Source organism: Sturnira hondurensis, unplaced genomic scaffold (assembly GCF_014824575.4).
Source record: "Sturnira hondurensis isolate 20B ecotype Veracruz unplaced genomic scaffold, ASM1482457v3 Scaffold0022566, whole genome shotgun sequence".
Taxonomy (NCBI): domain Eukaryota; kingdom Metazoa; phylum Chordata; class Mammalia; order Chiroptera; family Phyllostomidae; genus Sturnira; species Sturnira hondurensis.
In genome coordinates, this window is record NW_028095197.1 from 9913756 (window position 1) to 9937863 (window position 24108).

General features: G+C 54.9%; 1 protein-coding gene across 2 annotated transcripts in view; it reads right to left on the reverse strand.

Moving 5' to 3' along the window:
- CORO2A (coronin 2A) overlaps positions 1–24108 on the reverse strand; it is a 46974-nt gene that overhangs the window by 21510 nt on the left and 1356 nt on the right. Inside the window, exons 2-3 of one of the 2 annotated variants that reach the window (XM_037035844.1) lie at positions 6100–6333; positions 939–1139 (exon numbers count right to left, since the gene is read on the reverse strand). In XM_037035844.1, the coding sequence (XP_036891739.1) occupies positions 939–1139; positions 6100–6192 (294 nt within the window). In that variant the 5' untranslated portion in view covers positions 6193–6333. The remainder of the gene's footprint in view (positions 1–938; positions 1140–6099; positions 6334–24108) is intronic. The other variant, XM_037035845.1, reaches the window with a different exon arrangement.

A 24108-nucleotide genomic window follows, 5' to 3' on the forward strand; every position in this document is an offset into this window, starting at 1 on the left:
AGAAGCTCTCTCCTTCTAAGTCTTGCTCGTTTATTCTCAGGCGTTCGCTCTGCTTTCCTGCCACGAGTGTTTGCGCTTTCTAAGCATTCTTGGCATGTAATAGTGCAATTCATTTCTGTATTCTGTTTTTTTCTTATCCAACCACCTTCCAAATCTGCCTATTGTTTTTCTAAGGATTTGCTTACATGTTCTTCTGTGTTTCTATGGAGTCTATCACATCTATAAATAATAGCGGTTTTATTTCTTTTTCTATGTGAGACTATCATGGGGGGGGGGGGTCGAAAACTCTCAAATATCAGCGAATGCCTGTGACCCAGCCTCCACGGTTAACCTTTGCTCTCAGGACAAGCCGTCGTTCCCGTTCACACACCGCTTTCCTCTCTTACCTCGGATTTTGGCTTAAGGCTTGTTTTCCTTTCAGGGGAGGGAAGGTGGCTTTGGAGAGTTGTCAGGTGTTGTGTGAGCCTGGCAGTGCATTAAAAATGATATTTTTATTGCTCTGGATGGGTGGCTCAGTTGGTTGGAGCACCGTCCTCTATACCAAAAAGGTTGCGGTTTTGATTCCTGGTCAGGGCACGTGCCTGGCTTGCAGGTTTGACTCCAGGTCAGGGTGCATGTGAAAGGCATGCACCTTCACCTCATCCTGGGGTGAAGATGAAAAAATAATTATATTTCATTTAGGAGTGAATTATTTTGCTGTGGGGTAAATGGAAAACCCCAGGAATAGCTGCTGAAATTCCAGGAGAAGTATATTTTTCCCAGTGAGGAAACCAAGGCTCAGAGAAGCGGAATGACTCATTCAAGGTCATGCTGCTGGTCACAGGGCCGGTCTAGGACTTGAACCCAAGAGCAGAAAGCCAGGCTCTTTCCTGCCTCCCCTCTGCCCCAAGGTGCCTCCAGGGAGCTGTTTGGGCCTGGGGCTCTCCTGGCAGCCTTACCTGGTGCAGGGGGATGACGAGGAAGGCGCCGCCGCCGGCGCACTCAGTCACGACTGCGATGAAGTGCGGGTTCACGGCACAGAAGTGGTTGTCATGGACGCTCTGGGTGATGGGCACTGAGTCATAGCAGTTCTCCTTGCTGGCTGGTTTGCCAAAGACGTGGCGGAACTTGGAGCTCCGGTACTGGGGGTGCCATGACATCTGCGGGGGACAAGCGGGACAGAAGGAGTGTGAGGCTCACTGCTTTGACCGTGGGACACACAGGGGTCTCACCTTGAGAATATGAGAGGGCACAACCACGAAAGTGGCGTGCCATGAAGGTCAACCAAATGAACAGGCTGTAATTGTGGCTATATCTGAGGACCTGGTGAGGTGATATGTGATTACTGCAGTGACTTGTCTGCTTTTCATCCCTCCAATGTGAAGACAAAAAAGCAGAAAAACCGTAGAGAGACCTCACCACATTCCCAGTCCACCATCTTGTCACATAAACTAGCCACCCTCCCAGCCCTGCCCGGGGGTGGGAAACATTGGGTTCTCTGGAGCCAGCCTGTCTGTGCTCCGCTTCCAGCTTCGCTTCTTGCCAACTGGGCAGGCGAGTGGCTAAACGTTGGTTGGAAGCCTGTTTTCTCATCTGTAAAATGGGAACAACGAAAGTATCCTTCTCACAGACCTGTCATGAGGATCAAATTCGATGATACACTAAGAGCCCTCGATCAACAGGAACAGTTATGACGACCACCACTGTTATCACCCAGGCATCCCGAGTTGTCCCAGCTTCTCATCCAGCCTCATGTTTGTTCCCTCAATATTTCCTGAGTTCCACCATGTGACCAGGCCTGCACCAGGCACTGGGGTTTCGTAAAGAGTAAGTCCGCGCCCAGCCTTACAGGAGCAAAAGCCACTGAGGGAGGCCACTGAGGGAGACCAGGCCACTGGGATGCAGGGAGTTTTAGGTAATAATGGAGGTTTGTACATGGCAGTCAGGGAGGGCTTCCCAGAGGAAGTGACATGTGAGCTGTGATTTGAAGGGTGAGTAGGAGTTTGCTATGTTGGCAGAATAGGAGAGAGCAGGCGGGAGGTGTCCCAGGCAGATGGAACAGCTTGAGAAAAGGCCATGAGATAGAAGAAAATACAGAATTTTGGGGAATTACCAGTAGTTAGGCAAGATTAACAAGGAGATGTTAAAAAAAAACTATATACACACACCTGTAGGCATATAGGTTGGGTGATGTGAGTGAAGAGGACACCAGTGGAAGTGGGCAGGGCCAGATCTCGAACGGCCTGGAAGAGGCTCTGGGCCTCGTGAGTGACCAAACCCATGACACAATGTGGCCTCCCCTCAGCCTCCTGCTGTTCAGGCCCAGCCCCTGGCCCCCAACCCCAACAACCCCACCAGAGCCTCCCATCTACGCTCCCCATGGAGGCCAGAGGGATCTTTGGGACACCAAGGCTGGTGGACTCCTCACGACCCCGGCCCCCCGCCCCTCTGTCACCCTGCATTGCTGCCCTACAGGTTCAAGGACAAACTCAGCCTGTCCTTCCAGGCCTTCTGAATGGGGTGCCACCCCATATTCCAAGATATGGGATGGCACATCTTCTGAAGGGCACCTTCCAGAGGAAGGACACCTCCCAGCCTCCCTTGGGTCTGCTCTTGCATTTCCAGGCCTCTGGGGCCTTCGCCCTTGCCTTTCCCTCTGCTTGGCTTGCCCTCCCCAGGCACTGATTGCCCGCACCCCTCTCCACAAGTCCACGTCCTCCCAAGCCCCTGGGGTCTTCTTCAATGCCTTGAGTAGCAGAGATCTTGCTCCCCTCTGCTCCCCACAGCCATCTCCCCTCCCTGCCCTTAGGTCCCTGACACTGTCTGCCCTGATTTAGAGTTTGGGGTCAGGCCTCAACTTCTCTACCAGCTGGAGGGTTCCGCGAGAGGAGGCCTGGGCTCCACTCAGTGCATTGCTCACACCAGGCCCTGGAAACCTCCCAGGGGCAGACAAGAGTGGCTGCATACCCACGAGCCGGACAAAGAAGGCACCGGACAAAGAAGGCATCTACTCAGCCTCGGCAGCTGGCCCCAAAGGCTCTTCTCTGTGCTCGGTTCACAGGCACAAGACTAGACTGTTGACCTCAGGAAGTCATGGCGACCAAGGGCCTGACCCACAGGCCACGCCCTGACAGGCAGCCCACCCGCCTCACAAGGGGCAGGTCTGTCCTGGGAAGCCCAGAAGTGTCCACTCTCCTTTCTGGCTGCGTTTGCCAGAGCTACAGGAGACAGGGATGGACTAATGAATGCTTGTCTGATCCCAGAAAGGATGGAGGAGGCTGTACAGAAATAGAGAGAACACAAGACAGAAGGAAGTGGAAAAGCCATGAGGACGAAATGGGGAGAAGGGAACACGCAGGAACAAAAGAGATCGCCTGGAGTGCGGGGGGAGTTAGGCTCCCGAACGTGTGCTGCCGGGCGCCCCACACAGAGGAGGTGGGCCTCAGATTTGGGTCTGAGCTTCCTAGCAGTCAATTCGACAAGGGAAACAGAATCAGAAAGGGACTTAGTCAGTGGGTGTAACATAACAGCCCCCACCTGCTAAGTGGCAGCACTGCTTTTCTCTGCCCTGGAATCCTTGCAGAAAGGAACAGCGGGGATGAAGACCTCCCTAGGGAAGACGCCATAGGCCTGGGCTGGGGTGGGAGGGCAGGGAGAAGTCGGCAGGCTCAGCTCCAGGCCCCCCCGGCCTCTACCTCACTCTGAGCAGCAGCGGGGGTGAGAAGGACCTGTCTATGGCCAGTGGCCATGCTCACCAGACTGTCCACCACTCCCCACACATCCCAGCCTCCCTGCAGTTGGGCAGCCACAGTCCAGCCACAGGTGGCAATGACATTTGCCACTTCCAGGCTGAAGCATAAGACCTGCCTGTGCCCTCCCTCCTGAATGCCTGTCTTTGGTGCAAGAGATGAGAAGGCCACATGTTCCAGGGGGTACCACCTCCATCATCCTGGGCCCCTGAGAGACTGGATGGAACCAAATAGGTCCCCACAGTGCCTCATGTTGGACATGTGGCGTGGCAGAAAGGAGCGTAGAGTGAGCCACTGAGACAGCAGGGTTATTTGTCACAGAGCACAGCCTACCCATCCTGACTCCCATGTCACTCCATGCAGGAGTGGGCAAACAGGTGCCTGTGCCTGGCCAGCACGCAGGAGGCCTGCAAGGAAGAGGTGGGCGGGGGCAGGACTCAGCCCGCTGCAAGACCTGGACCCAGGTCAAGGACGTGGGACGTTCAAGGACCTGGTCTCTGAGGGCCCAGGGGAGCTGCTGCAGGGCTTAAAGCAGGAGCGTGAGGAGACCAGGTTTCCTCTTGAGTGCATTTCCCTGACTACTGAGAGGAAAAGAGGGTGGACCGAATGAGAGGTGAGGTTCACCTGGGCTGAAATGGGGCACAGGGTGGAGAGGAGAGGGCATGCTAGTGAAGTGCCGAGGAGGGGGCCGACCAGCCTTGGCACCGGGGTGCCTGATCGTCAACGGCCCCAGCCCCTCCAGCCACTCCCAGTGCTCTCCTTTTATAGCCTGGGGTTTGGCTCCCCACCTAGGGGTTGGCTGTCTGCCCCGGGTCAGGGTCAGGGTCAGGGTCAGGGTCAGGGTCAGGGGGCCTCAAGAAGCCTGGGCAACAACCCTATTTGAGCTCACAGGCCCCCTCTACGGAAATGACAACTCACAGTTCTGGGTGGCTGCTATGTGCCAGGTGCCCTTCCCTGTGCTTCCCCTGTGTGACCTGAACAGGTAGGTGCTACCTGGCTTCCCATTACAGGTGCACGGGCTGAGGCAGAGAAGTGAAAAGCAACCCCTCCCCCAGGTCTCACGACTGTAAGTAGTGGAGCTGCAAGCTGAACTGAGCTGTCTCCAGCTCCCGGTTCCTGAAGTTCATGACCATGAACACCCATGACACCCTGTATCCCACCTCAACCCATGACCATGATCACCCCCACTTTACCTAAAAGGAAAACGAGGCTCAGCAAAGTAAGTGGACACCATTCAGAACGGGGGCTTTGGCCTCCACTGGCGAAGCTGACTGGTCTCGGAGCAGAGTGAACATCTGAGGCCTTCTGTCCCCCTGCCCACCGCTCTCCCCACCCCACCCCACCCCTTCCACCACCTTATCCTTATGGCCAACGCTCTTCCACACCTACTACCACGAAGGGAAAGTTACAGAACTGGGGGATGGAGCAGCACCAAGCCAGGCGGCTGCTCATCACCTCGCCTGTGGCTCGGGAGTGTGCACGCAGGTGTGCTGGTGAAGCTTGTGTGCCTGTGAGTGCACTGTGTGTGCACGTCTGTGCACGGGTGCTGCATCCACCAGGGTGCTTCTGTGCACCATGTGCTCACTCCCATGGTGTGCACGCACGCGTGTGTGTGTCTGTTTGATTGTATCTGCACCCATGTGTGCATCAGTGCATGCACGAGTTTCAGGACTCAGCAATTCTGAGAAAGGGAGTTTTATTTTCCCCACAAGCAGGTGCTTGCTGGAAATGCGGACTGTTGCCTCGAGCCCTCAGCACGGTGAGGCCTCGCCCACAGGCTGGGCTGCCCCATCCTGCCCGGTCCCACCTGGCTGGGCCCACATCAAAGCCGAGGCAGGCCTTCCCAGGTGTGGCACAAAGCAGGGGTGGCATCACTTCTGTCCCATGCATGCTTCGTGACCCCGAGGCCAAGGGATCAGGCTCTGTGGACTGTGGATTCCCTGCCCTTTAAAGGGATTCAGTTATCTCTGGGGTTCTCCTCCCACTGAGTGGAGTTCTTAATGCCTGACATAGAAATGGCTGTCTGTCCGTCCCACCCCTCACAAGTCTCCTGGGGATTGTTGTCTCTGTTTGGTGCAGGGGAAGCGACTTGACCAAGGCCATTGGAGTAGGCACTGTGCAGGTGGGACGCAGAAGCCAAATCCTGGCCAGAGCTCCTCCTCCCAACACATGCTCTCTGCCAGGGGAGAGAGACAGACAGACAGGTACAGAAACTATCCTGCCTGCCTCCAAAGGCTTGTCTCCCCAGCCCAGCCCTCCGTCACTGCAGGCAAGGGCAGCGAGGAAACCCAAACTAGGTGTGGTGCAAACCACCATAATAACGTATTCATTCATCACGCTCTTCCAGGCCTCGGGGAAAGAATGAAGTTACCTGATTTGATCTGGGATCGTCCGGGATCGGTAGGTGTCTGGAGCTGCTGGCTACCATCGTCCCTTTGTAAGTTTGGGGTTCCACGTCTAGCATTTGGAGTTTTAGTTTATTTTTTCCTCTTAAAACCTGACCTTGTGGTCAGCGAACTAGCCCCGCAGGTGCCTCCCAAGAGAGTCCGAGCACCACGCTTATGTTGGCCGCAGTTAACAGAGGGAGATTAGAGCCACAAGTTTCCTAGTTTTAAAAAATAAAAAAAAATATTACCGTAAGAGCACAGAACTCTCTATTTGAAGGTGCTCTACTAAGACCAATAATTAACACAATAAACACCTAGTTATGGGCGGGTCCCTCACCTTGAGGCTAATCCTTGACAGACTATCATCCATCACAGAATTTGTCCTGATCCCGGCCTTGGCCCCAAACTTGACTGGGAAAGCCCCTCTCTAGTTCACCCTGGATCCTTACCAGGGCCTCCGATTCCCCGGACAGGCGGCGGGATTCTGGACGGGGAAGCCAGGGCAGCAATGCTGTCAGCCAGGGCTCCAACCTACCGTTCCCGGCGGAGCTCTCCTTCCTCACAAGGGCGAAATAAGGAACCACAGTTCTTGGCCACAGGTCTTTTCTCCCCTCATTTCTGCCCCCCTGAGGCCAGGCCCTGGTTAGCGGTCACTGCTGGGCACAGGTGCCTTTATTTTTGCCCTCTACAAGCCAGCAACAGGTCTGAAGTGACAAGGGTTTCACCCTTCAGGCTTAGTTTTCTTTCCTCCTTCAAAGCAGGTAGAGGCGTTGTCGCTCTCCCCGGAGGGAGGGTGACGCACTTCCCCAGTTTGCCCGGAATGGGGCGGGGGGGGGGGGGGAATTCCAGGCTGGAGGGGGTCCAGCACTGAGATCAGGGGGAGTCCCCCTGCCACCTACCCAGAGGTCTCCAGAAAACTTCGATCGGATTTACACAAGGTGATTCTAAGTCCTAGTAACCCTGACCCTGACAGCTTGCCTGTGAAAGAGAAGACTCTAGTACTGACTTCTCAAAGGGCTCAACATCCTGACCCAGGGAACAGAACATTTCAAAGCCGAAAAATCCAAGAAGGTTTGTAAAGAGAGGTGAATATGATTTAATGCAGTCCCCAACCTTCATCCATCATTACTTAGTGCTAATTCTGTGTCAGGCCCTATGGTGGGGGCAGGGTTAGGGGCCAGAGACAAACGACCCAATCACCGCCTTGCTTAGGTTCACGCCACTCAGGGGAATGGCCAAGAGCAGGACTGGATGAGCGGCCATGACCTTGACAGGAGGCTTGAGCACAGGGCAGTGGTTTGCAATTTTGAATGCACATTAGAATCACTTAAATGCATCGCCGGCTGTGGGACCCAGGCACCAGCTCCATCCAGCACAGTCCCACACGGCCTCTAAATTAACGTTAAAATGAAACAAACGTAAAGTTCAGCTCCTTTGCCACACTGCAACATTTCAAGTGCTCCACAGCCACATGTGGCTGTTTGGGGATCCGGCTGAACGCTGTGATTACAGAGCATGTCCGTTACACCTGTGTGACTCTGAGCAAGTTGCTTAATGCAACTTCCTCACCAGGAAAACCAGGCATTGTAACAACAACAACAAAAGAATGGCTGACCCTTACATTGCTTACTGTGCAAAGTAGGTTCCATGTATTAACAACCCTCATGACAATTCCATAAATACTCTCACCCCATTTTTGCAAATGAGGACACTGGGGCACAGACAGGTTAAGTAGCATGCCCAAAACCACACAGCTAATAGGCAGCTGAGCTGGAATCAAAGCCAACCTGCTTAGTCCCAGGTCCTCCCTGTCTCATAGCACTGCCCTGACGATTAAGTGAGACAATCCACATAGCACAGGGAGCAATGCTGGGTGAGTGCTTAGCACTCGACACGTGTCTGCTGCTACCTTTGTCGTGGTCCCAGTGTCTACAGGACCTTGAGCTTTGATTTAGGGCATGACAGGTACATGCCCAGGGCCCAGCATGTGGGGGATTTGAGTCCCAGATCAGAAAGTGCAAGGCAGCCTGCTAGGCACAAAGGCCCAACCCCTGGTGCTTACCATGTTGATGGAGGGAACAGACAAGCAAGGCGAGAGCTAACAACCCATGCTGGTCAAGAACCTGAAGAGTGTATTTGTGTATCTTTTTGGCAGGGCTCTCGGAGCAGTGGCCAGTGGCTGAGCTCAGCCCCGTGCTCAGGGGACTGGGGTTCTTGGGGCTCTTGGCCGGGAGGGGTGGTGGCATGGACCCCCTTGAATGCTCACCACCCCCCATATCAGTACTGGAGGCAGGGGCCTCTTGCAGCCAACAGCAAAAAACAGGTTCTCTCTGCCCCCCCCTTCCCCTGCCCCCAGCCCTCAGGCCCTCTGGTCCACACAGATGCCCTGCCACAGGCACACAGGAAATACAGAGGGAATCAGAAAGACAGCCAAGAAAATGCCTCTTGCCACCTGATGAGATTCAGCCTGAGGGAGTGCCTCCTCCTGACAGCTGACGCTGTCCAGAGCCAGCTCCCTGGGCCCTGAGAGGCAGGCGCGCCTCAGACGCCCCCGGCGCCCCTGCCCCAGGGCCCCTCCCTGCTCTCTGCCCCTCTCTCGAGCTGTGCTGGTCTGGGCAGCCTTTCCTCTTAGTGGCTCTGGTGCTCCTCGCCCCTCTTCCGCCCCAGCCCAGGCTGCTACCCTGACATTGCCCTGGGGACCCCCTTATTCTCAGGAAGAAGCCCGTGGCTAGACCTGGGGTGCGAGGCCTCCGCCTTCTCCTCTCCACAGACCTGCCCCTTGAGCCAAACTGATTGATCCACTCTCCCCACAAAGCACCGTGTTTTCTCAGACACCCCATCTCTGCTTACGCCGCCTCTCTCCGCCTTGAGCCTAGTCCGCCTGCAAGAATCCTACAGGCACTTAGCTGGGCTCCAAGGACGTCCCCTCCTCTTACAACACCTCTCTGCTCAGTGTGAACAGAACCACTTCCAGGAGGCCTCCCAGGCTGCCAGGACTGAACAATGAGGCAGCTCAGGGCAGGGGGAGAGGAGGTACCAAGTTCAAATCCCAGACCTCACTGTACCTGGGTCTCAGCCTCCCACCTGTAAAAAGGTACCCCAGTAGCTAACTGACAGGGCCTTGCCAGGGATTACACAAGATAATGGATGCAAAATACCCTGCACACGTCTGGTTTGAGAGAGGCACTCAGCTGGTGGGTGCCCCCCTTCCTCCTGTCCAGCTCCCTGTGTTTCTTCCTTCTTCATCTGTCCATCCATCTGCCTGCCCATCTGCCCACCCATCTCTCCACCCATCTGTCCACCCATTCATTCATCCCCAGATCGCCCTCCCTTTTGCTTTGTGTGCCCACAGGCCAGATCCCTAGGTAGGCACGGAGGGGGAGACCACCTGGCTCCTGGGCTGGACTTTCACCAGCACCCCAGTCTCTCCTGGCCCCCCACCCCTCCGGGGGCTGAGCCTGTCCTTTCATAGCAGGTGTGCCGGTCCGGTTGGGGAGTCCCAACTCTGACACCTGGTTGCTCCTTGTCTCAGGGCAAATCTTGTCCCTTCTCAGGTTTTGACCTTCCGCCCACAGAACGGGAATGCCTCCGCCCTGCCCACCTGCCGAGAGATGCGCTGAGGGATCTGCAGGCCGCACACGCCAGGGCCGGTGGAGCCGTCCGCTTGGCAGCGGCCCCACTGCTCAGAGGGCTGGTGCCTTCCTGCCTTCACCCTCTGGGACACAGAGCAGGGCTTCTTCCTGTTTGTCCCCCCATCTGAGGCCTTGACCAAAACTCCATGCAGATTTATTGCCCCGCAATCTCCTTATCTGGCAGTTTCAGGAGATAAGGGACTCTCAGGACTTTCTAAAAACATCTCCAGGAGACTGACAACTTGGAGACTCCACTCCCTGCTCGCTGTGCTTCCCTTGGGCAGTTCCTGGGTCTGTCTTTGGACTGAGAGGGATACTGAGGCCCAGAGAGGGAGAGTGCCTTGCTCAGGGTCCCAGTGAGCAGGAGGCAGGCCTGCAGCTCCTCAGCCTCCTCCTGGGGTGGGAGTCTGGCCGGGGTCTGCATTCTGTTGTCAGTAGGTCCCTGCCTCAGACCCACAAATCGGCACACAGCCTGCCCTGTTGCAAGGGGCCTGGGGCCCAGAGTGAGTTCCAGCAGCATCATTGAGACCCTCCTGGAGCCTGTCATATCCTGGGCACTGTGGGGAACAGCCAGTGAGGACAGCCAGTGAGGGGCCACTGCCCCTCAGGAGCTCACATTGATGGGAGAGGCTGATGTCAGCAACCAGCAAACTCAATTCACAGCAAAAAGACTAAACAGGCTACAGCAGGGAGCTGGATCTCTGGGGGAGCTGGGAGGGGGCTGCAGGGCAGATTCTGGAGCTAAACCATAAAGGCCACATGGAGCGAGCCCAGCACAGAATGAAGGGAAGGGACCCCTGGTGAACGGCTTGATGCTTGGCCACACTGGGCAGCACCGCGGCTCGGGGCTGTGGTGAAGACAGGAGCACATGGTGCACGGTGGGGAAGCAAAGGACACATCCAGGAAATCACAAGGGTCTGGTGTGGCTGGGATCTGGGCGAATGCCAAGAGCAGTGAGGGCCACAGCTGGGAAGGCGGGGCGGGCAAGGGCCCGGAATTCCAGCTACAGAGCCGGCACTTGAAACTACGGGAGGTATCAAAGTTTGTGACCTGGGGTGTGATCTGATCAGAGCTGATGTGGATTTAGCCCCTGCAATTAAGTAGTTAGAATGTTTGCTCTGGGAAAGTACAGGGTGGAGCAAAAGTAGGTTTACAGTTGTGAGGATGCAAAACAGAGAGCTTAGTCTTGTAGGGTTATTTATTAAATATTGTATTTTTCCATATGAACAACTGTAAACCTACTTTTGCCCTACCCTGTATTTTTAAATCTTTTTTATTTTATTTTATTTTATTTATTTATCTTTAGAGGGGAAGGGAAGGAGAGAAAGAGAGAAATATCAATGTATGGTTGCCTCTCATGAGTCCCCTGCTGGGAATTGGTCCGCAACCCAGGCATGTGCCCTGACTGAGAATCAAACTGCGATTGTGTGGTTCGCAGACCCATGCTCAATCCGGTGAGCTACACCAGCCAGGGCCCCACCCTGTATTTTTAAAAAATATATCTCTTATTTAGTGACTTTATTTTATTTTATTTATTTATTTTTAGAGAGGGGGAAGGGAGGGAGAAAGAGAGGGAGAGAAACATCAATGTGTGGTTGCCTCTCACATGGCCCCCACTGGGGACCTGGCCTGTAACCCAGACATGTGCCCTGACTAGGATTTGAACCGGCAACCCTCTGGTTCGCAGGCCTGTGCTCAACCCACTGAGCCACATCAGGCAGGGTTCTTATTTACTGACTTTAGAGAGAGAAAGGAAGATTGGGGGAGGGGGAGAGAGATGTTCCACTAATTTATGCATTCATTGGTTGAATGTGAATCTTATATGTGCCCTGACCAGGGATTGAACCCACAACCTTGGCATATCAAGATGATGCTCTAACCAACCGAGCTATCTGGCCAGGGCCTGTATTTTCTTTCTTAACTTTGGGCTGTGTCTAAGGAAGAAATAAGTAGGTTTTGTTTCATGCCCGACTCCAGTAAGTGTGAGGGGCTGCGGAGCATGGTGAGGAGAGGGGAGATTCTGAGGCTTTCTCGTCTGGGATCAGGAGGAAAAGGGCTTTTGGTTGGGGAGGAGCAAGCGGAGCTGGCAGATTTGGTGACCGGAGTCAAAGCCTGACCCGACTCTACAGACTTTGGCTCTTAGAGCAACTGAGTGGGGGCGGGGGGTGTCTGGCCTATAGGCCACATCTCAGCCGCTGGGGCTTTTAAATCAGAAAATACTTTCTTTCACCCTTTACCCCAGTCCCTGTGGTAAGAGTCCCCAGATGTGAGCAAGGCCTGCTGCTGCTGCATCTGCCGGGCAGCCCAATACTCCATTTCCTAGCTTGGCCTCATACTCAGGAGGGGACGGGAACTTCCTTCCTGTTTTGCCCTCACCTGCTTATTGACAGGGACATAAATGCCACTGCTCAGCCTTAGTCAATTCCCCAGGTGGCACCGGCAACAGCTGCCAGGAGAGAGGATGGTGAGGCCACCTTCCTTCTCCCCATCCCCAGCCTCCCTGAGCTCCGCCCAAAGGGGCCCGGCTGGGGATGAAGAGGAAAGATGCTGACGCCCCAGGCTGCAGAGGCACTCTCGCCCCAGGACGGACTCCGCTAGGACCGGTGACAGCATCTCCCTTAGTTTGCATGCAGCAGTGGGTCTGGAGCTTCAGAGCCCGTCGGCGTCACCTGGAAGGCGGACGGACACCAGATCGTTGGGCGCATCCTAGAGGTTCTGATTCAGCCAGTCTGGGGTGAAGCCTGAGGATCTGCGTTTCCAGCGAGTCGCCAGGTGACAAGGATGCAGCTGGACCAGGGCCCACGCTTTGAGAACCACCCTCTGCGGTCCCATTCTCCGATCAACAGTCCTTCCTGTTCACCCTTCAATTTGCTCCTCGTATCCACCTTGGGGCGGGGAGAATTGTCCCCGTTTCACGGCTGCTGCAAGCTGTGCACAGCTCAGAACAACGGAATCACATTTCTGAGGTTGCGCAGTTAGGAGGCAGGAGGAAGTGTCCCCTGAAGGGGCCCTGAGCATGCAGTGACTTCCTCACCCGAGCCACTTTGGGGCTGTGATCTTCTGGGCTTTCGGCTGCTTCCTGCACCTGCCCTGACCAGAGATCTAACCTGTAACCTAGGTGTGTGCCCTGACCGGGGACTGAACCTGTGATCTTTTGGTTTATGGGATGATGCTCCAACCAGGTGAGCCACACCAGCCAAGGCATTCAAATATCCATCTTAACACTTTATGTGGGCTCAGGCCAGCACTCAGGATCCAATCAGGTGTTCTCATGGCAGCCGCACCAGCTGCACCGAAGGCATCTGGGGCAGGTGGTCGAAGCTGGCTTTAGGGTCGGAGACCTGGCTGCAAACTGAGACCCGCCTCCTCTGACTGTCAGGACCACACGGGCACCTGCTTCTGTCTGCACTGCTGTGAGACAGGAGAGGTTGACCAGGGCATTCAGCCAGGGCACACAGGGCGCCGTCAGTAAATGGGGGCAACTAATGTGGCCAGGCAAGAGTCAGCGAGGCACTGGGGGAGGACACCAAGCCTCTCTGTGCCTAGGTCTCCTCATCTGTGAACTGGGGTCAATAACAGAACCTAACGTGCAGGGTTCCACACGTTCATTCCTCTGAGATCCTCAGAGCAGAGGCTGGCGCGAGGAAAGCTCCGTGAGGTCCTGCTAGACCAGCACGGTGTTTTAACCCTGAACTGTGCACACTCTGCATTCATACATGTAGGCAAAACCGTTAGAGAACCTAAAGCTCTCATTCCCATCTGATCTAATTCTTAGGCAGACCACTCTCAAATGACCTGAGTACATGTGGGGGCGAGAAGTAGACACAATGTCCCAGGAGTTCCCCGGGGCCGAGGACCCAGCCCAGCTCTCTGCCTTCCTTCCCACATGGCTCCATCTGGAAGGTCACGGTCTCGGCCATCAGACTTCCTCCTCTTCCTCCTCCAGGGCGGAAGCCTAAGATTTCCCCACTGCCTGTGTCCCCACCAACCACGTCCCTTGCCCCACCATAGCCCTTCAGAGACCTGAGGCCCCAACCACGTGCCCCTGGGGTGGCTTCACTCCAGGTGAGGGAGGTTCTTGCACTGCTCAGTTGCCCATCTCCTCCCCATTTTGGGTGCCTCCCCTAAGGCTCCAAACTGGCCCCATCTCACACTCGGTTTAGAGCCCAGACCATCCTTAGTCCCTCCGGCTGGGGCCTGAGAACCCCTCGGCAGAGCTGCACCCCCTACCAAAAGATCCCAGACTTCACACCTCAGAGTGGGAGCTCCAGCCAGGCCCCAGGAGATCATGGGGTGCAGGAGGGGAAACTGAGTCAGCACGCCCAGGGCCACCCACACAGGGCAGAGCCAAGAACAGGATCCAGGTCTTCTGCACCCCAGCCCAGCACAGTCCTCTGAGTCGGGGAACAAAGATCCCTTTGATCCTGTGGCTGGACAGCACACCGAACAGTCTGCACCTTGTCCATGCTGTCGTTCTCAGAGGGACATTCCGGGGGTGGCTTCTAAGGGTGAGGCCGGGGGTCATTCATCCTAGCTGGGCCCCCTCAGATCTGTACAGGGGGGCTGCATTTCTCTGGACTGTGGTTTGGGCTGGAAATGATGGGTTTCCTTGTCAGGAGGGAAGACAGACCCCAAGACTTTGCTGCTAGAAAGGCCGGCAGAGCCCCAGCCGCCCCCACAGTAGAAGGGTAAATTGGGGCACATCCACTGAATCCACATTTTCCAAGTCCAGTTCAAGACAGACCCCATGGGGTCTCTGCCCCGGGAATGGGTAGAAAGATGGAGAGAGCACACTTCACTCGAACAGAGTGTGGGCACCAGCGTGGTGGTGTGTCTGAAGCAGCAGCAGCATCACAAAGACTGGGGGGTCACAGCAGTGGGAATGGCAGTTTATTTGTTTATTTAAGATTTTATTTATTTATTTTTAGAGAGAGGGGAAGGGAGAAAGAGAGGGAGAGAAACATCAATGTGTGGTTGCCTCTTGTGCGCCCCCTGCTGGGGACCTGGCCTGCAACCCAGGCATGTGCCCTAAACTGGGAATCGAACTGGCGATCTTTTGTTTTGCAGTCCATGGCTCAACCCATTGAGCGGCACCAGCCAGGGCAGAAACAAATTTTTTTTTTAGATTTGTTTTTAAATCCTCACCAGGAGATATATTTATTGAGTTTTAGAGAGAGAGAAGGGAGGTAGGGAGAGGGAGATAGAGAGAAAGAAGGAACATCGATGTGAGAGAGAAACATTGATCGGTTGCCTCCTGTATGCACCCTGACCAGAGATGGAACCTGTAACCTAGGTATGTGCCCCAACTAAGAATCAAGCCCCAAACCTTTTGAGGGACCAGGCAACACTCCACCTGAGCCACCCGACCAGGGGGGACCCAAGCTTTTAAAAATTATTTTCTCGTTTAGATAATATTTTTCCTGTACTCCAAAGAGTGTCTTACACATCTCACCTTACAGGCCACCAGAATAAAAGGTGAGGAGACCCTCAGGGAGGGTTTTCAGGCTGCAGGGGACGACAGAGATTGTTTCATCTCAGCCCTCACTTCTCAGTGAGGGTCAAGGACCCAGGGAGGGGCAGAACTAGTCCAAGGTCAGCTGGTTTGCTCAGTGGCTGCTCCCAGAGAAAATGCAAATCTCTATGTCTTGATGCTAAAACCAGCTGCCTCCGAGACCTGGCCACAGCCCAGCCCCTAACTGGCCTCTTACTGGGCCGCAGGCGGGTCCCTGCGCTGCTCAGCATTCTGGGCAGCGAGATCACCCACCGGCCCCGAGGGTGGCTGGGGGCAGCAGGGAGATGTGCGCCCCAGCCCAGGTGCAAGTGCTGTTGGACAGGGGACACGGGGCCATCAGCAGGCCTCGGTTCTGGGAGTCACTCTGCTTACACTAAAGCCTCGTTCCCCCATCTGTGAAATGGGTCTGATCGAGCCCAGCTCTCAGGCTGCCGTTTGAGTGTCCATGGGGTCCCCCAGACATCTGTGAGCAGGGAGGTAACCTGAGGGGTGTCACTGCTGTCCTCACACTCCGACAGGTCCTCTTTTGAGGGGAGAGGCCTAGGAGGCCAGAGGATTCTGCTCAGATGGCCAAGGGCAGCTGCTGGACGTGGAGCCCGTGCAGCTGGGTGGTCCCAGCGCCTCCAGCCCAGGCCCGGCGTGGTGGTGGGTGGCTGCGGACACGGGGCCTGGGCCTTCTGAGGCGTAGGCCTGAAATCCTGCCCCTGTCTCCGTGGCCCCCTTGCTAAGAAGGGGTAGTAGGGGAGCAGTTAGCCTAGGAGTAGCCAGTAAGGGGGTCTACTTTCTACAGAAAGCTTAAAAATAATAATAACTCAAAGCCTGCCTTTTTTATCATCATGGTGGGCATACAGGGCTAAACAATGTCAGTGATGAAACACACCTTCCTGCCAGGCGCTGTGCCCACCCACCTTCCGCAGGTCAGGCCAGGGCCTGACGCGTTCCCCTTAGACCCAGCTGAACCCCGCCTGCATCCGTGCCCGTCCCAAAGGGGCCCGCAGGCCTCCTGCTGCCAGTCGCTTGCTTGTGTGGTGCCAACAGCCCCCTGCCACCACGCTGCACGTCCAGCTCCTTCAGGGCTCGGCTAAGCTGCTCCCTCTTCTAGGAAGTCTTCCCGCCTGCCCCCCAGCTGGCCACAGCTCTCTTCTTGGCCTCCTAAATCCCAGCCGGGCTGTAGGTAACTCCACAGCATCATGTTCTCATCCCCAGAGGAAGATTCGAGAAAGGAACCGCGCTCTGAAACCTGAGCATAGACAAACCACAGCATAGACAAGAGTACCTGGAGAGCCACTTCCTAGCTGTGTGACCTCAGACAAGTCCCTCAGCCTCGCCAGGCTCCGTGTGCCTGTGGACAAGGACCGTCTTATCTTCAAACAGCCTCCTTGCCTCGACCTTGCCATCCCTTCTCATGGCAACACCCTGCACCTTGTCATCACACAAAAATGTTCCACCTGCTTTCAAAGTCACTAATTCAAGCGCCCTCTTGCTGACCATGCCCTGCTCCCCACCTCCAGCTGTTTTCCAGATGTGAGCAGCCCTGTGTCAGCACCCCTGCTGGATCAAGGAAAATAGGTTCAGACCCAAAGAGAGAGCCCTGGACCGCAGGCCGCTCTCCAGGATAGTATAACCCACGGCCCATCTCACCTCTCCAGTTTTGCCTTGCCAGGCACCAGAGCAATACTCACTGCTTTTCATTCTTCAAAAGTCCACTGCCTCCAGCCTCAGGGCCTTTGCACGGGTTGGTTGTCTCCCCTGCCCGGTGTGCTCCCCTCCCCATTCTCACCTGGTCATTCCCTACTCACTTTCCCGATCTTAGCTCAAAATCCTTCTCTTCCGCAGCCTTCCGCAGCGACCCCAGACAAGGTCTATTACTCCGCACACTGTCACGCCCTCTCTTTTCGTCTAGTACCTGCCCAGGTTTTGTGGGACTGCAGGGCTGCTGCCTGTATCTCCCACAGTCGGGAGCCCACAAGGACAGCACCTGTGTATGCTTTGCTCTGCTCTGTATCCCCAGCACTGAGCCATGCTTCACACGCAGAGGGTGATCGATACATGAACAAAGGTACCATTCAAAACATTACATTAAAACATAGCTTCAAGGAATGAACGAATGGGCTAGCCTGGGTGAGGATCTAGGAATGTCTGTGTGGGGCGCATCTGTGTGGTCTCTCTCCAGGGTGGGCCACAGGCCAAGCCACTCCTGGTAATGGTCATACCAGGGACGAGGCTGATGACCCAGCCAATGAGCTCTCCGAGCTCCCTCCTGCCCACCCCCTCCCAGGCCTGCTCCGGGTCCACCCATTACTCACAGCAGTGGGCCCTTACTGACCAGTCCACGGGGGCATTTCTGAACTGGCATATGAACTGGCACATTACTCTGCGGTGTGAACATTTTCTTCTTCCCGAGGGCCAGAACCCAGAAGCCTTCTCTTTGTGGGGTCGGTTGAGGACAAAGTGGTGGAATACAGTTAGATCAAGTTCAAATCCCAGTTATACCTCTTGCCGGATGTGGGATCCTGCAAAAGTCACCTAACCTCTCGGCTGTTTCCTCATCTGTGCAAACGGGAGAAGAATGTGTAGCCAGAGGCTGCGGTAAGGATTAAATGAGTAAAAGTACATGAAGGGTCTGATCTAGTGTGGGGCCTGCCACATGTCGTATCTCACTGATTTCAAGACACAGTTTTTAACATTTTAACATCTCTGAAACTGAAATGCAACTCATAATCAGAGTCTGTCTGCCATTTTTTTTCTTTCTCAATGGATTAGACAGTAATAGCGCCTCCCACAGATGGCGTCCTGCTGCCGGGGAAAGACAGTGGTGGCCTGGCTCCTTCACTTCCTTCATGAAGAGGCAGGGAGGGCTGTGGAGGCCCAGGGTCCAAAGCCAAGGATGCACATTGTGGAGGGAAAGGGGTCTCCTGGGGTCTGCTGTGATGGCGTGGAAGCCTAAGGCATCAGGGAGCCTGACGGCACGGGCCCTTCCCCAGCCTGACGGCCTCTGAATCTGTCCCACGGTCCCACTCGGCGGGGTGGGGGCAGTGGTGGCCAGAACTCCAGCAGGACCCTCGCCTGTCTGGCTCTGACCCTGTGCTCCTGGTGACCCTGGCTTTGGGGGCAGTCTGGTCACAGTGCTAACTGCGTGCCTGCTGCCACCTAAAACCCCCAGTTTGTTCCAAGAAGAGAGTCCTGGTACCCACCCAGAGACCTCCTCCCGGGTGACCCATTTACCAAGCCACCCTGGACTCTGCTCTCACTTGTTCTGGAAGGCCAGTACTGGGGTGGAGGAAAGGGCATCCAGACCTCCCGAGTCCTAGTGCCGTGGGTGCCTCCTTAGACCCTCCGGCCTGGTGTTGCCAGCCTGGCCCGATTACCATCCACCTTAGTATTATATTGTAACATACACCACACACCGCCAAAGTTTTAGACAAATGCAATGTCTATCACACATGAATATTTCAAAATAAAGGAAAGACAAGCCGTGGTGTTGCTCAGTGGATTGGGCATTGTCCCACAAACTGAAAGGTCACTGGTTCGATTCCTGGTCAGGGCAAATGCCTGGGTTGTGGGCCTGGTGCGTGTGAGGAGCAACCAATTGATGCTTCTCTCTCGCATTGTTTCTCTCCATTCTTTCCTCCTCCCTTACCCTTTCTCTAAATATAAATAAATAAAATCTTAAAAAAAGAGAGAAGAAAATCCTGCCATCCAGTGATGACCAGTTTGATGTGTCTGAATATTTCTGCTATTATTTGCATATGTGTAGATACATTTTTTCCCCATTTTTGAAACAGGTGTGTTCCCCGCACTCTGTGCTTTGCTTTTCTAGTTAACACAACACTGCAGACCTCTCTCCACAGGTGACCTCACGGTGCTCCCCCACCCTCCATCCCTTCACCTGGCAAGTCCCTGAGGCCTGACCAGAGCGCCCAGCCCCCACCAGGATGCAGGGCTTTTGGCCTGAAAGGTTTCTGGGCTGACTCGTCCCCCCCTCCCTCAGGGCAGCGCAGTGATTAGGTCACGGCTGCCACACCCTGGCATGGAAGTCCTCCCGAGTTCTTACACCAAGGGGTGTGCAGCAAACAGCAGCTGGCTGTCTCCTAGGGATTTGACTGCAGGCTTCTCAGAACAGAGCCAATGTGCTCCCAGATCCCGATGCCAGCCTGGGATTTCCCTAACTCCCAGGGGCCCCAGACAACACAAAAACCCAGCAGTGAACAGGCGCCTGGCATTTCACAGCTTACAAAGCATTTCCATACTCCACCCACTTGTGAGGCTCACAACCACCTGGTACATTAGGCGTAACAGGTAGCTGTTATCTCCATTTTGCAGATGAAAAGACTGAGGCTCAGAGACCTGGGGTAATTTACTAAATGACCTCTCTGCTTCCCTTCCCTTCAGAGTCTGGTCGACTCCAAATCGCACTAACAACTTGGCTCACGCACCACCTCCTCCAGGAAGCCTCCCCACCCCAGGCTCGGCGCCGCTGACGGCAAGGATGGACCTGGCTTTTTCCACATCCATGCTCCCCAAACACAGAAAACTCTCAACAGATGGCTGCCAGGACGACGACTGTTACGATTATTAAGGTGGGAAACAGCACCCCCACTTTACGGATGATCACAAGGGGCACGCAGGACTTGCCTACAGAGCACGCCAGCGGCCAGCTCGGGTCTCCGGTCTCAGAGGTGTGGCTTCTTTCGCTCCTCTCTGTCCCTTGTCCTCGACAATCTCGGGCTCCCAGCCATTGCCAGAGGGTCATTTCTGGCTTATCTTGTACTGATTGGGCTCCGTGGGTCCAGCCAGGTGTGAAGGGGTGTCGTGGGAGGGGCTCTGGCTCCTCAGGCTCAGCCCGCAGCCTGAACCACCTGGGGGGTCGCCTTAGGAATGGCAACAGTAGCTGGCCACCCACTGAGCAGCTCCACACCCCACACCCAGCTCCAGGACTTTCTGTCTACAACTCACTCATCCTGTGCTGGGCGCCATGAAGATGCCACTTGGGGGAGGGGGCGGTGGCAGGGGGGCGCAACAGCGGGGAGGGGAAGACCCTAGCCCGAGGCTCCCACAGCGGCCGAGCTGGGCCTGGCAGCAGGCAGCCCCAGGAGTGTGCAGGCCCAAGAGCCAGAAACAAATGTACAGTCAGAGTACAAGAGACAACTCCCAGGAGGTCTGCAGGCCTGTTCTGGCAAGGCCTCAAACTCTCCCTCCCCATCACTGGCCGCCTCCCACCCCTGGAATGACACTTGGGTACAGGGAACGCAGGCTGGCCCTGGCAGTCCCCAAGTACCCCCTGTGGGCAGGGTCACGGCACCTGCCAGCTCCCTGCCAGCTCCGGGCTCGAGGCCAGGCTGGAAGCAGCTGTCACATCAACCCTGCACCGGCTCTCAGCTTCCTATTTCTTCCCGTTGGAGTAGGACCTCACGTGGCTTCTCCCAGCCAGCTGAAAGATTTGGGGCAAGGCCCTGCCTCTCACTGGGCTTCACTTTCCCTGTCTGTGAACCCTGGGGGGAGTGGAAGGCCGGCTGGGCCCAAGGGGTTGCCTCAGTGGAACACACCGACCCTGGCACAGCAGGGTTTGCCTGCAGGCAGCCTAGCACCGCAACCCGGGCCCCGAACTCGGGAGCCAGATGACAGGGGTCCAGATTCATGGCCCTGGGCAAGCTGCTCCTCCACTCTGGGCCTCAGTGTCATTGTCTCTAAAATGGGGATGAGGGTAGAAAACAGACTGAAAGTAAATACACCAAAAATCTCTAAAGGGATTGTCTGAGGTGAGAAGGGAAGATGTGGGCAATCTATTTTCTGTGTTTTTCTTGTCTTCTTCTAAACTCTCCATTATCAAGGATTTCTAATAGAAAAAGCAAATATACTTCTTTGCAAATTAACTTTATTGAGATACAATTTACATACAATATAATATACCCATTAAAAATGGGAGGAATAATGAGTAATAGTATCAAACCTACAGGTTGCTTTGAGGACTGAATGGGTTAACATATGTATGTGAAACCTTACAGGGTACCTGGAGTAGAAGAAATGCTATTGTTTGCTAAATCAATAAGCCCAAGAGCAGCCTGGCTTCCTCCTCCCCCTCCTGCTCACCTGGGCTGGACCTCTCACCTCACCACAGCCCCAAGCGCCCCCTCCCCTCCCCATGGTCACTGCCCCCCCAACCCCATCACCCTTGGCCTGGACACTCCCACAGTCTCCTGCCTGGCCCCCAGAGGAGCTGCACCGACAGTCAGACCTGGCCAGCCCTGACCCGCGGCTTCCCGGGCCCTGGACTAGAACCCTAGCTCCTGGGCGAGACGGCCTTTCAGCCAGTTATTTCACTTCTCTGTACCTTTGTGCTCTTCCCTGAAAAGGAGGAGTAGAAACAGTCTCTCCCTCATGAGCTTACAGGATCCCATGGTGCCCGGGTGGGATGCACAGTCTAACTCGGGGCCTCTCTCACCAGTCCCCTCTTCCCTCTCCCGCCGTCACTGCCCCAGCCTGCTCTTCCTTGGATGGGCCGGCACCGTCCTAATCTCAGGGCTTTCACACCGGCTGTTCCATGCTCCCTTCCAGCACCCTGGGGCCATGGCCCTTCCCCCAGAAATCAGCCCCGCTCACACCTTTACCTCCTCCCAGCCTTTAGCCCAGTCTCCAGGATTCCCCTGGCCACCCTGGTTAAAACATTGGGCCCTCCCTTCCACCCCCAGAAACGCGACAGAAAAACAACCCTAGTTCATTTGCTCCATCTCGGTTATCACCATCTGTTTTACTTAGTTTTTCCTTATTAGATTGTAAGATCATTCACAACAGATTTTTGAGGTCCTTCTTTCCCTACTCTCAAGACTCCCCCCCCCAGAGAAAACACCTAGCACCAGCCTGGTGCTTCATAAACGGATGGTTGAATGACTCAATGAACAACGCAGAGCACCGAGGACAGAGTCAGGCAGGCGGTGAGTATTCTGCCCTTTAATTACGTCTCTTTCCATTCAAGCTGAACCAAATAGAATTGCCATTTCTTGTGAGTCAAAAGCAGCCAGATATTGGCCATTTCACAGAGTTTAACCTAACATGTTTCCCATGGCAGCCAGCAGGCCCCGGGGCGGGCGGGGGGGGGGGCGGGGCAGGCACCTCAAGGCCTGGCACACAGGAAGTGCCCAATAAGCGTTCGCCTGCTCTTGGCCCTTCACACCAGGTGCCATTGCAAAGCACCTCCCGTCCGTCTCAAGGAGGCAAGGCACAGACTGTAGACTTAATAAACAGGTCCTGGCTGAATTATTTTCTGCTCCTCCTGAACATCTCTGTCCCCGATTTCTGATACAGAACAGAAACATAAAAATACCTTATGCTCTAAAATAACCCGGGTTCTGGCCAAACACAGCCCCTTCCCAGGGGAAAAAAGGTGAGCTGCCTGCCTCCCAAGGGATTTATTCGGTGATGGTGGAGAGAGGCGGGAACGTTCTTTGGCATCTCTGTAAATTCGCATTATTGTACATTAACTGCTCTTTCCAATAAAGGCTTCAGTTAAAAGAGACTTCAGAATAGAACATGGGAATATCAGAGCAGGACAAATCCAGCAATCACTGAATCTACCCCATTTCATAGACCGGGGAGTAAGGTAAAGAAAGGGGAAGGGCCTGGCCTGAGGCCAGGGCGGAGGGAAGGCAGAGTTCACCCTGGAACCTGTGCCTGCTGACTTCAGTCCTGTGGCCTTTCTGCCGCCCTCAGGCTCCTGCGTAGGCTGTTGCACTCCCCTCCCCTCTCTGCAGCGACTTCCTTATGGGGAAGTCCTCAAGGGAGAAAGCCAGGGGCAAAGGGTAATTCAGATCATTTTCACGGACTTCATGGCAAGCTGTCAGACTGCCCTGCAAGGTCGAACCCACCGTAGAATCCCCATAGCCTTGTCAGCATAGAGGCTTATCCTTTCACATTTATTTTTGCTAATTTTATAGGAATAAATACAGACGGCTTTCATTTGCTGAGTAGTAGGTGTTTACACACACACACACACACACACTCACACTCTGGTCTTGAACTCAGGATCCCTAGGCTTGGTTTCTGGTTTGCCTTGTGGCCTTAGACAGGTCGCACCCCTTTGGGGACAGGGGATGCCTATCTGCCAAATGATGGGGTTGGATGAGGTGATTTCTGAAGATCCCTGTCAGGTTGGACATTTGTAGTTCCATGGCAGATTTTAAAATTAGCATGAAGTGACTTTTTAAAAAAAAATCCTCACCTAAGGATATGTTTATTGATTTTAGAGAAAGGAAGGGGGAGAGAGGAAAAAAATCGATGTGAGAAACATCAATTGGTTGCCTCCTGTATGCGCCCCACTTGGAAATCAAACCTGCAGCCTAGGTATGTGCCCTGACTGGGAATCGAACCTGTGACCTTTTGGTGCACGGGATGATGCTCCAAGCTACTGAGCCACCCAGCCAGGTGGCTGGGTGGGATGAGTTTTTGATAATCAGAATCTGTCATGCTCTTAAACCAGGATAAAATGGCTTGGACCAGCCAGGCAGGAAACAGGGCCCAGATTATACACATGTAGAGATGACAGGAGACTTAGGAAGCACATAAGCCTGTGCATCAGAGCGACACGCAAGCGACAGCACATATACTTAGTCTGCTTTTATGAGGGGCTAATAACACTCATTTGCGGTCTGGCTCCAAGTCCTGTGCGGCCCCACCATGGCCAGAAGGCAAGGGCATGGCCATTTTACTTCAGCCCTCAGAATCCCAGACTTGAGGTCGAAGGTGGCTCACCCAGCCTCTGCTCACATACCTCTGCTGACACGGGCGGCCCCTGCTTTCTCTTGGCTGTAAGAAAGCTCCTGGGAGAGAAGCAGGTCATGAAGGGGACTAGAGA